The sequence below is a fragment of the Artemia franciscana genome, chromosome 9 (genome assembly GCF_032884065.1).
Source record: "Artemia franciscana chromosome 9, ASM3288406v1, whole genome shotgun sequence".
Taxonomy (NCBI): domain Eukaryota; kingdom Metazoa; phylum Arthropoda; class Branchiopoda; order Anostraca; family Artemiidae; genus Artemia; species Artemia franciscana.
Genome location: NC_088871.1, coordinates 12,827,681 through 12,850,878, shown reverse-complemented (window position 1 = coordinate 12,850,878; position 23,198 = coordinate 12,827,681). Strand labels below are relative to the sequence as shown.

Below are 23,198 nucleotides of genomic sequence, written 5' to 3'. Positions count from 1 at the left end.
ACGTGATTTGAACAGTTTTTAACTGAGATTGAGAGAAACCCAATCGTCGCAAACTAATAAATGAGATCTCTGGAGTTAGCCCTGAAAGTGACGCCCAGGATTACGGTAACAGGTGCAGTTGGGTCCCTTGGCTCTGAGCACAGGAGGTATGGGTTCAGTGGTCGAACCTCGTCACTCTCGTTTTTCTTTAAAAAATTTTATCTGTTGGATCGTTTTTGAAACTTTTGAAATATTTGGTTTCTCTCTTGACGACTCTAGGCTGAAGTTTTTGTGTAATTCGTGCACCAAATTGATTTCAGCATATTGGTTATAGTTCCAACAGAACTATAAACAGAAATAGTATGAAGCCGTGTCATTTATCCACGGGGTGTTTTCTGCCTTTTGATTACTTCAAAGGACCTTTCCCCTTGGAAAACAAAGAATAATTACCAGAAAAATTCAGTTTTTTTACCCCTCCCCCACCCCCAAGAAAAAATGCTCTGATTTCCATCTTCCCAATCCCATCCTACTTGCGATCTGACCTAAATCCACCTATCAAACTAAGATGGTACCAAGTTTGTAAATTAAACTAGAGGTATAGCGTCGACTTCTATTAGGAGAAATGATTATATATATATTCGGATGATATCAGACTATTCTATGAGAGGAATTTTCTTCTTAATTTGAGTTTATATGCTGTGTCAAGTGTGAATTCTCTCTTAATTTGTTGTGTAAGTTGTGTAATTGGTAAAGTTTCTTTTTTTCCTCTAAAGCCTTACAGGAATATCAACTTTGTGGTCTTGTCCATGAACAAAAAACTTTATGTGTTCTCTTCAGTGTTTGTTTTTTAAAATTCTTAAAAGTTTTTACGTTTTTTCACATAAATATTTTTACGTTTTATGTTTTTTTTTTGTTTTTTTGTTTTTTTTTCAGTGCGTGCTGAACTAGTTAACAACAAGAAGTCCAAAGCACAAGGACCTATAGATTTCTGTGAATCGGGTGATTTTCCTGAATTAAGCAAACTTGACCATCTTACCAAGGAGTCTATATCAGGTTTGTCTTCTATTGTGACAAATTCGAGCTCAAATAAAGCATCATTTGTATTCAGGACTGGCGCTATCTGTAACGGACTCAAAGATATGGATAATTTTTGGGCCCTTATTTCTTCACAAGACAGCACTTTATTTTCTTTTTCTTTTTTTTTTGCTCTGAGTCAACAGTTTAGTTGTATGTTGTTTCCAGCTCTATTTTTTTATTTTTAGGGTCTAATAGTGATACGGTTATCAAACGGGCCTGGAATCCCCCCCCCCCAAAAAAAAAACAACATACAATTAGCCTACAAAATTCCCTGATGGTTCAACTGATAATATCGAATTGTCACCAATTATTTATTATTCCTCCGCAATATGCAGATAGTAGCTATTTTCTTGTGTTTTTGTCTTTTGGGTTACGTTTTGAATGTGCAATAAGTTGGTGTTAGTCCATTCGGCACCCTTTGTGCCCATTAATGACTCTGGGGCTCTTTATCCTTTGTTTTTGGCTAATCAATCACATTTGGAGCAAACACTTAGTAATATTATTTATTGTTAACTGATTTGACCGAAGCTAAAACTTCCCTCTCCCGGAGGCTTGTCCTTTGAAATCACATTTTGAGAAAGGGCAAACATGGTTTGGAGTGTGTAACTTAGCCTCCTAGAAAAAACATGAGCAAACCTTTACTTTTGAGCTAAAATTCTCTTGTTTTAACACGTTACTGTTTTTCAAAGCTGAGACGTCGTAAAAAGAGGCCATAACATTTTGAACAATATTTTATGTAATGTGAAAATTGTAACTTGGAACGTTACAACGTGTAAAAGCAACTATCGTATTGACATATTTACTGGTGAATTCAGACATTTTGAACTGGAATTATTAGGAGTTTCAGAAACTCATCCCAGGGGTAGGAAACATTTAGGTGGTATAGGATTTATTTACTCAGGCAGGAATAAGGGTGTGCCTAGGCAGGGAGTAAGGCTCACGATGAGTGAGGGAGATGCTAAGTCTTGTCTAGGCTGGGAAAGTGTCAGTGGTATAGTGCTAGTTGCTCATTTTATGACTAAAAAATGCAAGGTATTAGCCATAGTAGTGTATACTCCTGTAGAACCGACTAATGGGATAGTAGTAACTCGGGAAATTTGACTTTCAGATACAGGAACAAATAGACGAGATCCTTGGTAGAAATAGGGTAGCAGATCTTAATGCCCAGGTTGATGGAAATAGGGATAGATGGTATCGTAGCCTAAGTAAATTTGGTAAAGGAAAAGAAAAAAGTAACTTTTATAGACTGTTGCAAATTTGTAGGTATAACAATCTAGTTATAACCAATACAGTATCTGGTCATGAAATGGCCAGAAGTGAACATGGTACTCACGTAATGGTAAGACGACCAACCTTATTGATTATGCTATTGTAAACAGAAGACTGGCAGGATCAATACAAAATACTTGAGTATATAGGAGTGTCGTTGTTGATGTTAAAAGTAAAGATCACCATCTAGTAGTGTCTAGGTTTAATCTGAAACTGAGGAAGGTTAACTATCTTCCGGGAAGTTATGATGTTGGTAGATTCCAAGATGAGAATGTGAGAGAAATTTTCCAGGTACAGTTGAATATTAAATTAAAGAGTCTAAAATTGGACAATGTAGAAGATGGATGGAATAATTTCAGGAAAATAATTTGTGAAGTAGCGGATGGTGTCTTAGGGGGAAAGTTAGAAACGCAGCTACGAATTTTAGTGAAAATGTTTTATGTTTAATAGAGAAGAAGAGGGGCTTGTACAACAAGTACTTGAGTGATAGATCTTATAAAAATAAGAGGAATGTAAGAGAAGTAGGGGAAGCAGTAAAATGTGAATTGAGGTGGTGTGAAGTAGAGCCCATGAATAAAATTGCTGGAGATCTAGAAGATTCAGCCAGGTGGCATAATAGTTAAATACTGTCTTGTCATGCTAAATATTTGAGAAGTAATAGTGAATCTGGACTTGTCCCAGTTAAAGATAGGAGCGGGGGGGGGGGCAGAATTGGTTATAAGGAAAAAGTTTAAGAAAAACAGGCAGAACATTTTGAGAATGTGCTAAATCGTGAGAGAGTATCAACAAAAGGTATAGAAAAGAATGAAAAAGTTTATGACACTCTTGAAGTGAAGGAAGACATATTTTGCGTGGAAGAATTAGAAACAGAACTAAAAGGATTAAAAATAACAAGGTCCCAGGCTCTGATAGTGTGGTAAATAAGTTCTTAAATTATGGTGGTTGTAAAGCTAGAAATAAATTACTGAAGATGGTGAATGAGATTTTGTAAAAAGGCGAAGCACGTTTTCTAAAAGATAGGTGACAAGAGTCAAGCACGGATACAAGTGGGTGGTGATGGGGGTGATCGTTTCCCTCCCAGTGAATTTTTTAAGAATACTTCCTAAATCATACTGTTGAGTACTGTATACGAGAAATAAGGACTGAAAGTCAATCGTTTTCTGAAAAAAGAAGAAATACATCAACGGAATAAAGGTGTTCAAAGACGGTATGTGTTATAAACGCAAGACTGAAAAAGCTTCTGTACTGTTAGATAGAGCCCAAGGGAGTGCAGATCCAAGACAAGAAGTTTGGACAGTGACAGTGCTGTGGCCTGTATAAGCATCCAAAGATTGGCATCACTTATCACTGTTCCCCGGAGGCAGAGAGACAGATGAAGGGTATGTAATAAATACGTTCAAATGGAATAATTTTATTTCCATTACTGTACTCAGCAAAATCAAGACTCCTTCGCCGACTCCTTCGCCAACGCTATAAATATTTGCCTCCTTGCTAGCAGCCACACAACATTATATGAAGTATCCTGACAATGATGCCAATTCATCTGCCAGCACTCTAATGTCTGCCTCATTTGGTGACACTGAAATAGCTTAGAGTTCCGATGAAGATACCGGCTTGTCATCTATTATAAGGGTCAAGGTCGTATATCTTTATGCCGAATGACTTTGCATCCTACTGTAAAGAGATTTAAGAATAATGTGTCGCTTCATATCAATCGGTAGTTGGGAATTTCACTCCTCAATTTCTTTCGCCAAGTCTCTGTCAATAGTTAGGTGAGTCTATTTCCCTTGACATGAGACCTGGTTATACTTATTTTTTTCTCACAAGTGGAAGCCGTTGCAGGGCACCATAAGGCCAACTATCCTTTCTGGCGTACCTCAACGAGGTTTTTTGAGCAGTAATATTATTTGGAAGATGCATTTCTTGCTACTAGGGCTAGGCATACTAGCACCATTTATCACCCCCTTTGCCCATTGTCCTTTTTTCTTGACATCGCATTTTAAACTTGATTAAGTTCTCTTCTAGTCTTATAGAGAACAATTTTGGACAAAAAATCAAACTGGCTCAAGAGTTTGTTGTCCACTGCATCAAAACACACTGTTTATCTTCTGCTATTTTCCCCAGCCAACTAATTAGGCCTTTTCTTATTCCTTGCCCCTTTTCTTCGCTTTAGAGTACCTTTGCCAAAAGTACCGGTAACAACATTAGAAATAACCCCCTCATCCTCAAAAATTTTCATTTAAACAATGGGTTCGTTCTCAAACATTGTATTTTCAGAGAGGATTTTTCGATATTTTTTTTTTGTCCTGTTTCTATAGGAGCCTTTCACGTTGATGTCCAGACGCTTAGATTATCTATGCATCTTATATTGCAAACATATAACACCGTGATGGTATCAAAGAACTATCGAAAATATTACAACTCACCAAATCCAACAGGCAACGAGTGCGTAACCTTTTCTTTGACAGGGGTCGCCTCTGATTGGCCAACGGATATCGATGTTTAGTGGCCATCACGTTCTCGACAAAGTTTTCCAATGCTTCGTGCAAGTGGCAAAGTGAGCCAGTTGATCTCGTGTTATGTCGATAGCGAACCTTAATTCAAGCCTTAATTCAATTATTTTAAAGAAAACTGTAGAGGGGGGGGGGGGTGGCACTTTCTCCTTTTGGCACTGCCGCTCATACTTTTTAGACTTAGAGATCCTGTGAATAAAGTTTTTAGGGAAGAACAGTGTGGTTTTAGGAAGGGGAGACGATGCATCAATGAAATTTTTACTCTTAAGACTAATAATTGAGAAGTGCCTGAGTCGTCAGACCCCTTTAGTCCTTAGCCCCATTGATTATAGGTGATGTTATTCCGCCGATAGAAAAGCTCTAGCGAAGGTCTTATTGTTGTATGGTGTATCAGATAAATACATTAAAGTGATTAGTGGTAGTTACTTGTGCTTTACTTGTACCTGGATCAGGGCACAAGCTAAGTAGCTCTCGCTGGCGACAGGATACGACAGACTGTTGAATTCCACAGGTTACAGTCTTGGGTTAATTTGGCGATAATGTCGAGCCATGAAGGGTCCTATCCGCGACTTTGTCCGCTAATCTGGAATCCGCCAATCGGCTCGAGTCTGATTTGACGGTGCTGAGCCAAGTTTTGGCTTGTCCTCCGTATCGTTTTCTCCAATCAAGTGCTGGTTTGCAGCGTAGGCTTTGATCCGTAAAAGTCTCGGCCGGTCTTCGGCAAACATTGCCGACCAGGACAAACGGTGGTGTCGAATGATTGATGTGATGTCGTACTTCTGGTCACATCGTTGGCGGATGATCGTATTTGGGATTCGGTTGCTGAGATGTAACCCCAGTATGCTCCTCGGGCATCTGTGTTCAAATGTGTTGGACCATGTGCCTTGGTGACTTTTAACGGTCACGTCTGGCAGCCGTACAGTAAGACCGATCGGACTAGGGCAACGTAAATACAGATTTTTGTTTTCCGGTGGATTTCCTTCCTTTTCCATAGTGGCTTCCACAGCTGTGCAAAGACAGCGGAAGCTGATGCAATGCGGCACTGAATTTCTTCACTACATCCGCTGTTGATGTCAATGTACGATCCGAGATACTTGAATTTATTAACAACTTGAATCTGCCTTTGATTAAGGGTTATAGGGGTAGAGTTTATAACCGGGACCTCGGGGCGCAAGAATAGGCTTGAAATTTGTGGTTAAGATAACCAAGTTGCTTGGACTGAGAATAAATGAAGGTGAAAATGTGATGTTGGAAAACGAGAATATCGATCTAGATAGCTTCTCTTACCCGCGTAGTTTTATTAGTAAGGATGGTGGATGCAGTGAAGATGTTTAAAGTAGAATAGTGGCTCGGGATTTTTTTTTTTTTTTTTTTTTTTTTTTTTTTTTTTTTTTTTTTTTTTTTTTTGTCAAGAAAAGTTTGGAAGAATAGGAAGATAGGTCTGTGAACTAAGATTAGAAAATTGGAAGCTAAGGTGATAACAATGGTTAAACATGGTTCTGAAACCCAAAAATTTCTCTATATATATATATATATATATATATATATATATATATATATATATATATATATATATATATATATGTGTGTGTGTATATATATATATATATATATATATATGTGTGTATATATATATATATATATATATATATATATATATATATATATATATTAAAAAGGTTAAGAAAATAATTTATTGTTAACTGAGAGAAACAGGGCAACCCTCCCCCCTTCTCTAATGGAAACTAAATGAATGCTAACATATTTAACAGTTAATTAATTAAATTACTAACATAATTAGTTATTAATAATTAGTTAAATTAATGCTGTTAGTATACTAACAGTTTATTTAGAAAATTTGTTTTGCTTTATATTATTTTCCATTTTTATTGAATGTTTAGGTTTGTATTAAATTGATACTAAACATTCAAGTATTTTTAACCATACTTAGTGAGATTATTTGTTGTCTCCTATTGAGCGACCGATGGCTCCATAAGTGACCGTCTAATGACCTTTTGCCCAAAACATAGGCTCAAAAACTCTAGTTAGGGCCCTGAATCACATACATTGAAAATCCTGGGGGAGATCAGATTTTGACAAGGTGAAAGGAAAAGGTAAATGTCAAAGGAATTTATCATGTTTATGTGTGAGGGTTGGGGGTACAGGAATTGGTAGAAATTTGGCCCTCTAATCAAACAAATTGAAATCCTTTTAGGACTGTTTTGCTCAGAATTTCCAAAGCTCTTACCCAAGTCACTCTTATGCCGCAAGACGCACCTACGCTATTCACGAAAAACAGCCAGTCATACCACGTATGTGCTGCTGTCCCTACAGCTTTCGATTGGAGTTGGATTTCTAAGCCTCTAACTATGAGTATTAAGGTGTTTTTTGTGTGTGTGCGTTTTTTTCGAGTTGTTTTCTCTGTGTTGTTACAACAAAGGTGATTATATCTGCCATTGGTTTTGGAATTTAGGGAAAAGGCTCACTCTTACACAATTTGTAAGTTCTAGAACCTTATTTGAGAGCCGAAAGGGATCGGAAGACAAAAAGGCCTTTTTTGGGTCATTTGTCACCCACACGATTCCTCTTGTCACAATCCCACGTTAGTGATTTGAATCTGAAAGATCGAAAGATAAAAAAATTTCATAAAAGTAGATGGGCCTGTGTAGCCCCTTGGGAAACGGATCAAAGCTATGAAGATTTTCTTATTATACAAGTAGGAATTCGTAAATCTTCTAAGAAATGCAGGCTGCTTATATATATTTATTTGTAACCCACTTGTACTTATTATATTACATTGTGCAGTTGAATACTATATACGAGAAATAAGGACTGAAAGTCAATCGTTTTCCGAAATAAAAAAAAATGAAATATATCAACGCAATAAAGGAGTTCAAAGACGGTATGTGTTATAAATGAAAGACTGAAACGTTTCTGTGCTGTTAAATAGAGCCCAAGGAAGTGCAGTTCCAAGATAAAAAGGTTGGACAGTGACAGTGCTGTGGCATGTATAAGCATCAAAAGGGTGGCATCACTTATCACTGTTCCCCGGAGACAGAGAGACAGATGAAGGGTATGATACATGCGTCCAAATGGAATAATTTTATTTCCATTGCTGTACTCGGCAAAAATCAAGACTCCTTTACCAACGCTATAAATGTTTGCCTTATTGCTAGCAGCCACACAACATTATATGAAGTATCCTAACAATGATGCCAATTCATCTGTCAACAATCTTATGTCTGCCTCATTTGGTGGCACTGAAATAGCTTAGAGTTGCGATGAAGATACCGGCTTGTCATCTATTATAACGGCCAAGGCCGTATCTTTCTTTATGTCGAATGGCTTTGCATCCTACTGTAAAGAGATTTAAGAATAATGTGTCGCTTCATATCAATCGGGAGTTGGTACTCAACAGTACATTACACTTATTTATAACCCACTTACATAAGAATATAAATAGTGGAGTAAACATTAGCGAAAATCAATAATATTACACACACAAAAACAGAGAACAAAAAAACAAACCACAATAAACCACCAAAAACAATTAAACAACAATAACATTAAATAATCAATTTTAAATAAAAAAAAACGAATTGAGCCATGATGAGGCGCCAATCGCCGGTACGCTGTTTCCGAAATCTTTTTGTGTAAACCAGTCAGCTTTTCAGTAATATTCGGGAGGTGAAACTTATTTATTAATTTTCTTATACATTGTTCAGCTTGTTATCTTAATACCATTTTTCTAAATAGTATTGTAGGTTTTTCAAATGATAAAGAATGTCTGCGAATCGTATTGTAATGGTGATAATTCATACCTTGTCAGAGTTTGAATCACATGGAAGTTTTTTATGAAACAAAGATCTTATGGGCATTTCGTTTTTAATGTACATCCCATATTATAGGCCCTAGTGGGTTGAAATTTTATTAGACAAACAAGGATATTGTAACATTTGGAATTAAAAATCGAGATCAGATGTAGTTCTGTAAGATTGAAGGGCTCTACACCCCTTTTACTTATTTAGCCTTTAATTCCGAAAAAAAAGCTGCTCATATCGAACTGATTGTCGTAGAGTATTGGAAGAAATATTTTTGAAGCTTAAATTGCGATTTTTAGTGTCCTTTTTATGAGTAAGAATTGATTGGTTGGTAACTAGACCCCTTTTTCACCTTTTTGTCTGGGGCCCCCCGCTATGGCAAAACGTGACCTGGGATTGAAATTGAAATGCCATTCTACATTGTAATGAGAAACATTATTTTATCAATTTTTTTTGTTCTGAAGGCAAACTAATGCTTGTACTTTTTGTCTTTGTATAAAGTAAGGGCCTAAATGTATAGAAAAGCACTTATTATATAAAATAATTCATGTCTAAATAATAGAAGAAACAGTTACTACGCCATTGTAGAAACAAAAATTTTTCGGACACTACTTGAAAAAAACCAGAGCTAAGAGCTCATATGGCACTTGTGACGAGGCGAGCAGAGCTAAGAGCCAAGAGATCATATGGTATGAGCTCTAACAAAATTCTATGAATCAATAGATTGATTTAAAAAGGAAAATAAGAGGCTTAATGCCGGTCAGGATTTAAAATAAGAGCTCTGAGTCACGATGTCCTTCTAAATATCAAAATTCATTAAGATCCGATCACCCACTCGTAAGTTATAAATACCTAATTTTTTCTAGTTTTTGCTCTCCCTTTAGCCCCACAGATGGTCGAATCTGGGAAAACGACTTTATCAAGTCAAATTGTGCAGCTCCCTGCCACGCCTACCAATTTTCATCGTCCTAGCACGTCCAGAAGCACCAAACTCGCCAAATCACTGAACACCTCTCCCCAACTCCTCCAAAGAGAGCGAATCCAGAACGATTCTGTCAATCACGTATCAAGGACATTTGTTTATTCTATCCACCAAGCTTCATCCCGATTCCTCCACTTCAAGTGTTTTTCCAAGATTTCCCCCTCCAACTCCCCCCAATGTCCAAAGATGTGGTCGGGATTTGAAATAAGAGCTCTGAGACATGAATTCCTTCTAAAAATCAAATTTCATTAAGATCCGATCATCTATTCGTAAGATAAAAATAGCCCAATTTTCACGTTTTCCAAGAATTCCGGTTTCCCCCTCCAATTCCCCTCAATGTCACAGGATCTGGTCGGAATTTAAAATTATAATTTTAAAGCACAAGATCCTTCTAAATATCAAATTTCATTAAGATCTGGTCACCCTTTCGTAAGTTACAAATACCTCAATTTTCAAAATTACCCCACCCCCCCCCCCCCAATTCCACCAAAGAGAGCAGATCTGGTCCGTTTATGTCATTCACGTATCTTAGATAGGTTTCTATTCTTCCCATCCAGTTTCGTCCTGATCTCACTGCTTTAAGTATTTTCTAAGATTTCCGGTCCCCCCAACTGCCCCTCCCCTCCCCCCCCCAATTACGCTTGATCCGGTTGAGATTTAAAATTAAATATCTGAGTTACGAGGTCCTTCTAAATATGAAGTTTCATGAAGATCCGATCACTCCTTCGTAAGTTAAAAATACGTAATTTTTTCTTATTTTTCAAAATTAATACCCCCCCCTACCAATAGAGCGGATCCGTTCCAATTATGTAAATCACGTATGTAAGACTTCTGCTTATTTTTCCCATCAAGTTTCATCCCGATCCCTCCAATCTAAGCGTTTTCCATGATTTTAGGTTCCCCCATCCCGAACTTCCCCCAAAGTCACCAGATCTGGTCAGGATTTAAAATAAGAGTTTTGAGACACGATATCCTTCTAAATATCAAATTTCATTGAGATCCGATCACCCGTTCGTAAGTTAAAAATACCTCTTTTTTTCAGAATTAACCCCTCCCCCAACTACCCCAAAGAGAGCGGATCCGTTCCAATTATGTCAATCATGTATCTAGGACTTCGGCTTATTTTTCCTACCAAGTTTTATCTCGATCCCTCCACTCTAAGTGTTTTTCAAGTTTTAGGTTTCCCCCTCCCAACCCCCCCCCCCCTAATGTCACCAGATCTGGTCGGGATTTAAAATAAGAGCTCTGAGACACGATATCCTTCTAAATATCAAATTTCATGGAGATCCGATCACCCATTCGTAAGTTAAAAATACCTCATTTTTTCTAATTTCTCAGAAATACCCCCCCCCCTCCCAACTACCCCATAGAGAGCGGATCCGTTCCGTTTATGTCAATCATGTATCTAGGACTTGTGTTTATTTTTCCCACCAAGTTTCATCCCGATCCATCAACTCTAAGGTTGTTCCAAGTTTTAGGTTTCCCCCCCAAACCCCCCCCCCCCCTCTAATGTCACCAGATCCGGTCGGGATTTAAAATAAGAGCTTTAAGACACAATATCCTTCTAAACAACAAATTTCATTGAGATCCGGTCACCCGTTCGTAAGTTAAAAATACCTCATTTTTTCTAATTTTTCAGAATTACCCCTACCCCCCCCCCCCCCCCAACTACCCCAAAGAGAGCGGATCCGTTCCAATTATGTAAATCATGTATCTAGGACTTGTGCTTATTTTTCCCATCAAGTTTCATCCCGATCCCTCCACTCTAAGTGTTTTCCAAACTCTATGTTTCCCCCCCTCCAACTCCCCCCAATGTCATCGGATCTGGTCGGGATTTAAAATAAGAGCTCTGAGACACAATATCATTCCAAACATCAAATTTCATTAAGATCCCATCACCCGCTCATAAGTTAAAAATACTTCATTTTTTCTATTTTTTCCGAATTAACCGGTCCCGCACTCCTCCCCAGATGGTCAAATCGGGAAAACGACTATTTCTAATTTAATCTGGTCTGGTCCCTGATACGCTTGTCAAATTTCATCGTCCTAGCTTACCTGGAAGTGCCTAAGGTAGCAAAACCGGGACTTTAGGTTTCCCCCCTCCAACTCCCCCCAGTGTCATCAGATCCGGTCGGGATTTAAAATAAGAGCTCTAAGACACAATATCATTCCAAACATCAAATTTCATTAAGATCCCATCACCCGCTCATAAGTTAAAAATACTTCATTTTTTCTATTTTTTCCGAATTAACCGGCCCCCCACTCCTCCCCAGATGGTCAAATCGGGAAAACGACTATTTCTAATTCAATCTGGTCCGGTCCCTGATACGCTTGCCAAATTTCATCGTCCTAGCTTACCTGGAAGTGCCTAAAGTAGCAAAACCGGGACTTTAGGTTTCCCCCCTCCAACTCCCCCCAATGTCATCAGATCTGGTCGGGATTTAAAATAAGAGCTCTGGGACACAATATCATTCCAAACATTAAATTTCATTAAGATCCAATTACCCGCTCATAAGTTAAAAATACTTCATTTTTTCTATTTTTTGCGAATTAACCGGCCCCTCAGGGTCAAATCGGGAAAACGACTATTTCTAATTTAATCTGGTCCGGTCCCTGATACGCTTGCCAAATTTCATCGTCCAAGCTTACCTGGACGTGCCTAAAGTAGCAAAACCGGGACCGACAGAGAGACAGACCGACAGAATTGGCGATTGCTATATGTCACTTGGTTAATACCGAGTGTCATAAAAACTTGAGATTTTCTTGAAAAATTGATTGAAAGGAAATCTAATTTCTAAAACTATGCAAATGACTCATTTTACATCTAATTAGTAATTGAAAGGTGAACATATTATGTCTCGTTGAAACTAAGATCGCATAAATAATTAAACGCATATAAGTTTAGGGTCCCAAAGACATTTCCCGTTTTCAGTAAATATATTTCAGTAATTATGTTGAAATGATATCATTAATAATTTGATTGTATTATATATATGGTTATGTAATTATATTTATTCATATAATTATATGTCATAAATAAAGTCTGTTTTGAATAACCATATATATTTTATGTTAAACTTCAAATGTTGATCTATCAAACAGTTCGAGGTAACAAACTTTTAGTAAAGAACAGCCCTTAACAGTAGTAACCAAAACTCCAAAAAAGAATTTTGATAATAATATGTTTGCCAAGAGAGTTTCCTTATCAAAGCAAAATTTTCTTTTCATGAAGCTTTAAGTTACGTAGCAAAATCTATTGTAATCAGAACCTTTGAATAATTATTGAAAAGGGAAAAACACCCCCGAGGGGGGGGGGTCAACTCAATGGGAAAATCACAACATTTGCATGATTTTTGAAAATAGGGAAAACGCCTCCGAAGGGGAGGAGAGGTCGAACTTAATGGGAATTTTCCTATCTAACTCAGTATATCTGTGATATGTCCCCAAAGCAGAGATTTTGCGCTCGCGTCTGGAAAAATACTATTTTTTTTGTTTTTCCGACAGGGATGGTCACGAACGAATACATGTTTATTTGTTGATGTTTTTACCATGGTTTTATTAACAGGATTTACCGAACCAATGATCCTAGATTATCAGGAAAGGGTTTGTGCGTGTGGAAATATATAGTTCTAGTGCCCCTTTTAAGTAACAAGAGGTAATGCCACGGGAAAATGCTGTTTTCCTCGCATAACAGCAGCTTTGGCGTGAATACGATCAACATTATTATCAACGATCAACAAATATCGAAAGGCTGCTTTAAAAACTTTCAGTTTCAGAGGTCGTATTGACGAGCAGTAGCGCCTTCGTTCCCATAAATAAGTCCCCATGTATTCGATAAAAATAAAACTGCTATTACAGAGAATAAACACAGTTAAGCTAACGAATACAGGGTGTTACGTAGTTGCGCACCAAGGTTCTAGGGGTGAGATAGGTGGTTCTTCATATGTGCGTCTGGGGGCAGGGGTCTTTACAAACTCAAAATTCCACTTAACCAGTTAAAACAATCATATGTGCGTCTGGGGGCAGGACCAGTTAAAACATTCAGATTTCGTTTTCACTGTCCTTGGTAATTGAGAAATTGAGAAAATATTTTACTATCTGAATTTTTTTGGGTTATTTTAGAGAGTGCTGCGGCAGTGAAACTTTTAGAGTCCGAAGGTATTTTTGTTACACCCGAAGAGCCTAATAATATTGTTTCAAATGCAGTGGCGAGTGGACACAAAGTCATACTCACAGCTGCTGGTCGTCTGGCAATGTCTTCAACTGGAATGGAGGTAAGATTAATTGCTGTATTTCGGTGTTATATGAATTTAATATATGATAATAATGAAGAAATCCCTTTCAAATTAAAACGAATGTTTGTTAAAGATGACTAACGACTTACCAAAAATTGTACCCGACTAGGTACAAGAGGCTCCGGTAGACGTATCACAGTTCATATAATTGACTTATCAATAAAAAGTGAACATACCACTTGATGCCTTTTTTTATGCTCTTTACGAATATAATAATCGCTTCTATTGCAAATTCAAATTTAAGCACTTTTTGAGCTCCTAAAAATGATTAACTTTGAATTAAAGTATGAGTTATCGGTTGTTTTCGAAAAAATAATACTATGTTTTCTCAGTGTCAAAATTATTTATAGTTAGGTTAGGTTGGGTTAGGTCAAAAAGTGCTTAAATTTGAATTTGCGATAGAAGCGATTATTATATTCGTAAAGAGCATAAAAATGGCATCGAGTGGTATGTTCAGTTTATTGATAAGTCAATTATATGAACTCTGATACATTTACCAAAGCTTCTTTAACCCTGAAATAACCCAATAGTATAAATTACTATTCAGCAAAAATTCACCCGACTGGGAGCCCAAGTTAGGTTGTAGGACCAACTGGTTTGATCCAGAGGGGAAGATCAGTCGTTTGTTGTTGCAAGGTTTATCTTTAAAACAACCCAAGAAGTTTCTTGAATAGTAATTTCTGGTCGTTTAGAGTTTGAGTTATTGTAGGTTTTTATTTCTTCTGATGATTTCTTCTACTGGGCGTCTACCAATGGTAAGATATTTTTTGCAACTGATAAACATGTGTTTATCCCTTCTCTTGCTTAAGATTGCTATCAAAAAATCAATTGTACCGGCTTAAAGAAGCTTGTAAAAATTTTAGAAATTTTTGTTGGGAAGAAGAAGTGGGGATGGTATGAGGTTGTAACAGACGCTTAATCTCGGAAGGGTACTATTTCTTATAAGTATCGCAGAGTTAAGCACTTTTTATACATGTTTTGGCCTCCAGGATGAGGGGTATAAATTGCCCGCCCGCTAGATGAACTGGATGTAAATCAATATTATAAAACTATCCAATATTAGATTTTTTCTACCTGGGATAATAATTCCTGACTTGGATGGAACTGTTTTTGCTGATCATTAAAATGTTTGCAACAACTTAGTTTTTTAGAAAAAAAAACTGTTTGGAATCTAAATCTTTTTAAATCTCAGGCGATTTTATTATTTCTATCAATAAATATAGCTATTTTTGTGATTGTTAATTATTATTCAGCAAATGATAGTTGTATAAGTGAAAAAATTTTATAATAATTTCTTACATCTTTCTTGAGAAATTTAATAAATAGGATTAATGTCAGTCTGGAACTTCTATCCGTTTCATGATGCGTTGGATAATGGTATGAAAGTCGCTTCTGTTTTTCTTGATATTGTAAAAGCTTTTGACTGCGTTGACCATTTTATACTCATTGCCAAATTAGAAAATTACAGTTTTAGAGGACCATTTCTTGAATTACTGTCCTCGTTTTTAAAAGAAAGAACTCAATATGTACAACTAGGAGATAATGTTTCTTCAGTCAGTAGTGTTAAATTTGGAGTACCTCAAGGATCTGTTCTTGGTCCCCTGTTATTTCTAATTTTTATAAATGATTTATGTAGAGCTTTTAATATGATTTCGTATGATCTTGACATTGGATGTGACGGGGAAAAAGTAATTGTTCCCAGCTTTGCGGATGACACTCATATAACTGTGGCTGCACGAACAGGAATTCAGCTGTTGAGTCGTATTAGTTCTTGTTTGGAGTTTGTACACAATTGGATGAAGGTTAATAAGTTAAATTTGAATTATAGTAAATCTTGCTTTTTATTGTATGGTAGGAGCTCAAATTATTACCCTTGGATAGATAGACTTAATATTGCTGATATGGGTATTCTAAGAATGAATTGTACAAAATATCTAGGAGTTTTAATTGATGAATGTCTCAGCTTTAGAGAACATATAGATTATATTAGTCTTAAACTCGCTAGGAATGTTGGCATTTTAAGAAAGTTGCAGTATATTTTCCCAAGAGATATTTTAAGAACAATGTATTATTCCTTAATTCATCCTTATCTGCTATATTGTTGCAATGTTTGGGATAGTACATTTCCTTCTCATCTCGATCGTGTTCGAGTTTTGCAGAATAAAGCGCTTCGAGTGTTATGTGGTGTAGGTTTTAAAGGCTCGGTACAAAAGAGGTATATAGAATGCAAAATCTTGCCTTTAGCAGGACTTATTATTTTTTATCGAAGCCTGTTTATATATAAATATTTTCAAAATTGTTTACCAATATGTTTTAAAAGTATGTTTGAATTAGGAAGTGATATTCATACACATTCTACGAGACAGTCCGATATAATTCGTCGTCCGCTTACTATTACTCGTAGATCTCAATTCTCTATTCGGCATCTAGGACCCCATGCATGGAATTGTTTACCTACGACTTTGAGAAACTTGGATAGCTTTCTTGAATTTCGGCGGGAATTAAAGCTATTTTGCCTTAATATTTATGGTTTTGATAGTTGAGTGGACCTCAAGTGGAGCCAAGATGTTGGTTTTGATTTTGGCGATACTGGTTATGTGGTTTTAGTTTCTTTTTGTTTTGTCTCTTTTGAAGTGTAAATCCGTTTCGATTGAAATGCAGGGTAATTGATTTTTTCTTCTTCTTCTTTCTTTCTTTTTTCTTTTCCTTTTCTTTTCTTTTTATTTTTTCTTCTTTTTCGTATTGTTTTATATGTATGTGTATTGGGGTTGTAAGCCCAAACAAGCTTTGCTTCGGGCCATTTGCTTGTTTTGTTGTGTTATTTATATTAATAAACCCATCTTTCTCTCTCTCATGGTGCAACTTTGATGTAGTTATCAAGAGCTGCGGCTACATCCTGTGCACTATCTCATGCTATTTGATGCACTACATTTAAAAATGGTTTTTCCATCGTTCATGGCTGACCTTAACTTCAACGCTGTGTATAGATATTATTATGCAATACGTCGGCCTTAGCTAATGCTAAGCACTTTTACAATTGTCTCCATTCCGTGTTATATCTTTCCAGCCTTTAATGAGACAGATTTGGATCCTACATAAAAACAAAAAACTAGCATAACAAATAACGGTAGTGTGGAAAGATCGTGACAAAGGGAAGGTAACCCAGGGCCTTACGTGCTACACCGTTTAATAAGACACATTGGAATTTTACACCATAAATAACAGAAAAAAAAATCATAGAATACATTGGAGATGTGAAAGTTCACCAGTTGTCCCCAGGGCAACCTGGGTAGGCTGGAACCAAGCCATTCAGTATCATAAACGTGATGTAGTAATTCAGTTCTCATTCAAAGATGCTTTAATTATTTCAACTGCAGAGATAAAAAAAGGACTTGACTTTTTAAACAGAAGTTCTTTGGAAATAACTGTTGTAATATTTTAGGAGGACTGTAGAAACATAGTTTTTTTGTTTTTTTTACAGCTTGACTTCATTCTTTTTAATACTGAGACTTCCGAGTGGATAAAAGTAGGTTGTCCTAAAATTAGATTTTCTGAAATTCATTTTCCTTTTCTGAAATGTGATGTCTCCTATTAAATATTTTAGTGGCAAAGACGGAAATTTTGGGTCTTCGTGCACAATGGAATCCCTGGAAACCTCTGCTGTAAAATGCACACTAGAAACCCGAACTGAATGGCAATATGAATTGTATGGAGGAGGGGAGGGGACTATGCTATTTGCTATTATTGAAACTATGGTAACAGCGTTGACCAAACTAACGACTTTGGTGAGGGGCTGTCATGGTAGACCTTCTATGACAACAGTCTTTCTTGCATTAGCTTTGATGTAAAAAAAAAACAACTTTTTTTTCAGGCTGGTTCTCCTCCTGTTAAGAAGCAGATCATTCCAACAATTAGGCCAATTTCAAACTTAGAAAATAGGAAAGTTGTCAGAGTTACTGAGAGTCAATTAAGAGCGCTAAATGGTAAGTTGCCTGTACTTTCTCTCAATGGCGTTGTTTGCCGGGTCATTGGCTCCCTAGATTGAATTCCAATTACCTAGATGATAATTCCGAACATGCAAAACTTAATTAAGTTGAAAGGTATTCATCAGAAGTTTTTTAGGGGAGGGATGTGGATGCAGTGGGTTTTTTAGACCTGTGCCCCCACCTAGAGGCTTTAGGGGTGTGCCCTGACACAAATTACTTGGATAAAATAAAGGATTAAGGTAAGATTTATGGCTGGAGAAACGTTAAAGCTATTGCCACGCTATAAAATAATCACGCAACAAGGGCGATAAACTTTCAAACAAGCAAATAAAAGTCTACACGAATATAGCACGGGGACAAGTTTTTTTAAATAATTTTTTTAAGCGCTTTTTACTTGTTAAGTAATCGAGTCTACTTTTATATTTCATTAACAAAAAGACAAAAAACAGCGCCTTTCACACTACGTCATAGAACCATTCACATTAGTATATCTTAAGACAATGTGTTGCGTTATGTAACATTACGGAACTAATTTTTTCTTTAACGGGCAGTACCCAGTAGACTCAGGGTCAGCTGCCTTGTCAGATCATCTCTGGCCTTCCTATACAGGGCAGGCTAAGAACACAGCGGACGTTGCGAGATGTTAATACTTACTCGAGACGTTAAATTTTTACGCGAAAAGTTTGTTAAATTATCTCTGGCCTTAGTGTACAGGGCTGGCCACGAACATGACGGACGTCAAGAGACGATAAACGTTACACGACACGTTACAAGCAAAAGCCACCAAGTGAAATTTCTTTATGAATTCCGGCGTCCTTGTCTGAAGATGTCTGGTCTTCGTATACAAGGCAGCCAAGCAAACGACGGACAGACAAAATCTCCAACGTTAAGAGAGTCCAGTTACAACCCACTGCGCAAAAAAGAATAAAGTACTGAGCTCTTACACATGAGCTAGTAGGAATGTCCTCAAAATGTCCCAGGAGAATAGCCGGGACCTAAATGGGACAGCAAGTAATGTCTCACAAAGATCAAACTCGTAGTCATCTTCGAAAATAATTCGACATAAAAATTCTTACAGAAAATAATATTAATTGTGTTTATTGACAAAAAGAAATATACACACCAATAACAATGCCCAGAGGCTATAGTCCGTAAGGGATTAGACACGACATTAACAAAAACAATTCTACTGAAATAAGTACAGAAAAATAGGAAAAAAGACGAATGGAGCTGGACTTCTCAACTACATCATAGTTTTATCATATATTTTTTGCCTGTAAATCTTTAGACGTTAATCTTAGACGAGTGCTATTTATTGATTAAATGTTGGTGTTGTTTGCCTGTAAAACCTTAGATGAGCCATAATCTCGTTTGTATTCTTAGAACCAATAAATATAATCCAGTGATAACCTAGTTTTTCCTCTCGCAAGACTCAGCAGAATATTCGCCTCATTGTAACTATTCTAGATGGCCTTGCTAGCTTCTTAGGAGGGAATCTCACGGCTAAGCCTAAGACCACCAATTCACTCTTAGAGACTGAGGCACAAAAGACTTATAACAATTGGAGCCAGTCTTCAGTATAAGATCATAGCTCAACTATGATGAGCAAAATAGCTATCTCAAAATAGCTATCTCAGTCTATCAAGGGACGCACGCTGGGTGAGGGGGGGGGGGGCTCAGCGTATATTTACATGTTTCTATTTATGTAATTTTTTTATTTAGTTAATTTATTAGTTTTAAAAAATATAGCGCAACTTATCACCAGATCTTTGTCATTATACCGCCACATAAATTTTGTTATCAAAATTCTGTCTTGAGGACTTAGCCTTGCTCTTAAATTAACGGCAAAAACAAACCAACTACACAGTAGACCTTGGCATGGATAAACCACTGAAGTAACGGTATAAAATCATTTCTACCTTTTAATCAGGTAATTGCTCATATTATATGTAGCTGATAACTGAACGCGCCAGGGTATATCATATGGCTTGATTTTGCGGGTAATGTAATTGCAAGGCCACGACCCTAAGACAGCATTCAGTTCAAAGAGTATGGATACCATATAAAAGTGGAAACTTACAATAAAGTCGGTAATAAACCTCAACGCCATCTAGCTTTTGGCAACACTTGACATTTTTCAAGCTTTATAATCATTTCTCTGTCATGAACTCTACTCTAAATTACTCTAAATTACTCTAAATTACTAATGTTTCTAATGAGTTTGATGTTTTCGGGTTTCTGATGTTCGTTTATAGTCATTCAGTTTTTGTAGCCTGGTACAAAAATTCCTTCTAGGGGCGTCATTTTTTTCGGAGGACAATTCCCCCCACCCCCCAAAAAATGAAAGAAAATTTGCAGAAAAAACTATTATAACTATAGGTATAACTATAGCCCTTCCTTTCTATGTGGTAATCAGTTGATTACTACTGATAAATAGTCATTGCAGCGCTAAGTCACCCGAGGCTGTCAAATCTCCTTCATCTCGCCCTCTTTAGAGGTATAACTCGTGAACGTACCTAAGCATTATTTTAGTCTTGGAAAGAGGGCACCAACAAAGACAATTTCAAGAGGGAAAGCAATAAGAAGATAAAGTGTAAAACATAGCTCTTAGATAGAGAGTAACCAGACTGTTCAAACTACCCAAAGGGGGGAAGGGTGTTTGAAATGTTTTTGAAATGGTTACAATATAACAAATTGGTATTTCATATTATTTACTCGTGTGCTTCAAGTTTTTTTAGGGGCCGAAGCACGGTAGGGGCGTCGTTTGGAGGGGACATTTTCCCCCTCTAATAATGAGGAGAAAAACTTAATATACATCCCATGTCCCTTGACTATCCGGATAGGGACTCATATTCCCCCTCAATAAAAATGCGGGGGATTTCCTGGAGTATTGGAAGTTAATAAAAGAGACCCCCCCCCTCCCCTCTAGGCTCGGTCTTTTGTGATCTAAAGCTGGCAAAGATGTTTATGCTAATCGTAATTCTCATGAGTGTTTTAGAGCCGGGCGGAAATATTGTGAAGAATTGAAAATTTCCATTAATTTTTGTAGAACCCTAAGCTTGTCAAATAGCGATTGACACAGAACGTCAGTTAAGCTAATTTTCAGAGTTGAGCAGACGATTAACACAGAATGCATAATAATGCATAGAATATGGTTTTAGAATTCCTAATTAGTGATGTGGTGTATCCACAAACCGTGTTTTTTTTAATTTCAATCTGCTAAAAATATTTTTCAGGTCAAAATAGTGGGAAAGCGCCGATGATTCACAAAGTTCCACGGCCAGGCTATGGCAGAATTGCCAGTTCAATTGATACATCCACCACTGCTCCTGGAGGACCAATTATATCTAAACCAAATACGGATCATTTATTCAAAAGTTCAAATGTAGTTTATTACCAGAGGTTAAAAACTGGAACTGTGGTAAATGGTGCAAAACCAGAAATTAGAGTGATTCAAAAGCCTCAAGGCTCCCAAGGGAATAAGCGATTTCAAATTATACCATCGAGGAAAATTTCAGATGTAATGTCAACCTTAAGTTGATTCTTTTTATCTTTTTTTTTGTGTTTTTTGTGTTTTTCTTTTTTACTTTCGGATCAATAAATTTGCTTTTGATTTGTTGAGGAAAAAAATTGTATGAATTTAAGGAAAATAATATATTTTATAGATAAAAAGTGGTACCTTAGAGGGCCAGAAATATCAGTTTTCTATAACATTATCCCAAAACATGAGAATTATTTTGTGACGAATACTCAGATGTGACCCAATTATTTTATTTACAAAACGTACGTCAGAAACAGAAGTCTTATCTGTCCATTTTAACAGATTTGAACAGACATGTTTTCTAAAAGCTGATTGGATCGTCTTTGTAAAACTTCAAGCGTTTGAACCATATGATTTAACACATGTGATGTCTCTGGTTCTCTGTGTGGGGCACCAGTAGTTAGGTTTTCAGGCAAATTCCTTCTACAAACAGAAATCAATCCGTTAAAAATCAATCCGGTTTATTCAAAAAAAGAGAAGGTGTTTATGTGTAAGATTAAAACTCCATGTACTAAGTCCAAAAACTCCAAGAGTTTTTGTATCCAGATACCCTTTATTGTATTGTACGCCAAATCAGATACAATAATTCTAAAAGCGTTATAGTACTTAAATAATACAATATGAAGACAGGGGTTCGAGTCCTGATGTCGCTGGTTATTCTGTTTGGAAAGGGAGTCAGCGGTGTGACTCTACAAGCTCAGCCAAAGTCGACCCAGCACAAAATGGGTGCCTGGAGAAACCTGGGGGAAAACACGGGAAGTGTCGGATGATTTGCCCCCAACCCGCACTCCCGGCTGAAGGCAGAGAATCAGCAGATCGGTGCCTGCACTACACAGACCATTAGTCAGCATGCAAAAATAATTTTTATAATATAATATACTATAATATAATACAAAACATTATTAATATAACAACCAAGGTCGTATCCAGGAGTTAAATACCCCTATTGCCAAAGATCTATAGATATAACCGTCTGTCTTTTTCAATAATTTACTGAAGGTGCAAGCCCCATAGGATTTCAAGCTATTTGCATTTTAATGTAGATTTCCTAAATCAAATTTGTATATGGCCATGAGAACGTCTTCAAGCTTAAACCCAAGACACACTATATTCATATTTGTTGTATAAAAAAGTCAATGTTCCGTAAGACCTGTGTTCTTCGGAAATGTCAAACTTGCGATACAGGAGCGACAATTTAAATAGCTTGAACTTAGTTTGAAAGCTTAGATTAACAACAATTTCCTCCCGAGCATTTCCCATTAATACTATGTCTTTACATCCTTTATGAGATTCATAAGATGTGGGAAAACTACTATTGCAGGCTTACTTATTTTTTATTTCAAAAAAATATGCCCTTAATCTTCTCCATGATTGTTCAGTTATACAAAATGCGTCTGTAATCTGAACGGAGGCCCACCCTTCTTATCCACGGAATAAATTCTACTCGTTTTGGATTTAATGTTACTTTTACTTTCATAATTATGGCGTAGACCAGAAATATTCCCGGCAATCCAGAATGATACGTGCTAATTTAGACATCCACTCCCCTTCCTTAGAACTAATTCTGTATTTATCTGAAGGCTCAATAAGAGTTTGGATGTTTATATTAAAATGCACCCTTCAAGGCATCTGCCCCTTCCCCCTCCTAACTACAAGCTTATATTACAATGTTAGAAAATGTTAGAAAACATATTTGCAACTCTAACCTCGTTTAATCGAGGATTGTCTGCACAAA

The 23,198-nt window shown here is 36.8% G+C and overlaps 1 protein-coding gene across 1 annotated transcript; it reads left to right on the top strand.

Moving 5' to 3' along the window:
• Positions 1–863: 863 nt before the first annotated feature.
• LOC136031018 (uncharacterized) lies at positions 864–21,552 on the top strand. The gene is made up of 4 exons (XM_065710190.1): positions 864–1,032; positions 13,764–13,915; positions 17,808–17,919; positions 21,159–21,552. The coding sequence occupies exons 1-4, from the start codon at positions 879–881 to the stop codon at positions 21,461–21,463; spliced, it is 723 nt and encodes a 240-aa protein (XP_065566262.1). The 5' UTR covers positions 864–878; the 3' UTR covers positions 21,464–21,552.
• The last annotated feature ends 1,646 nt before the right edge of the window (positions 21,553–23,198 follow it).

Coding starts and splice junctions, on each gene's coding strand:
- LOC136031018 (XM_065710190.1), top strand. CDS start 879: ATGTTTTTTTTTTGTTTTTTTGTTTTTTTTTCAGTGCGTGCTGAACTA. Junction 1,033..13,763: donor TACCAAGGAGTCTATATCAG/GTTTGTCTTCTA, acceptor GGGTTATTTTAG/AGAGTGCTGCGGCAGTGAAA. Junction 13,916..17,807: donor TGTCTTCAACTGGAATGGAG/GTAAGATTAATT, acceptor CTTTTTTTTCAG/GCTGGTTCTCCTCCTGTTAA.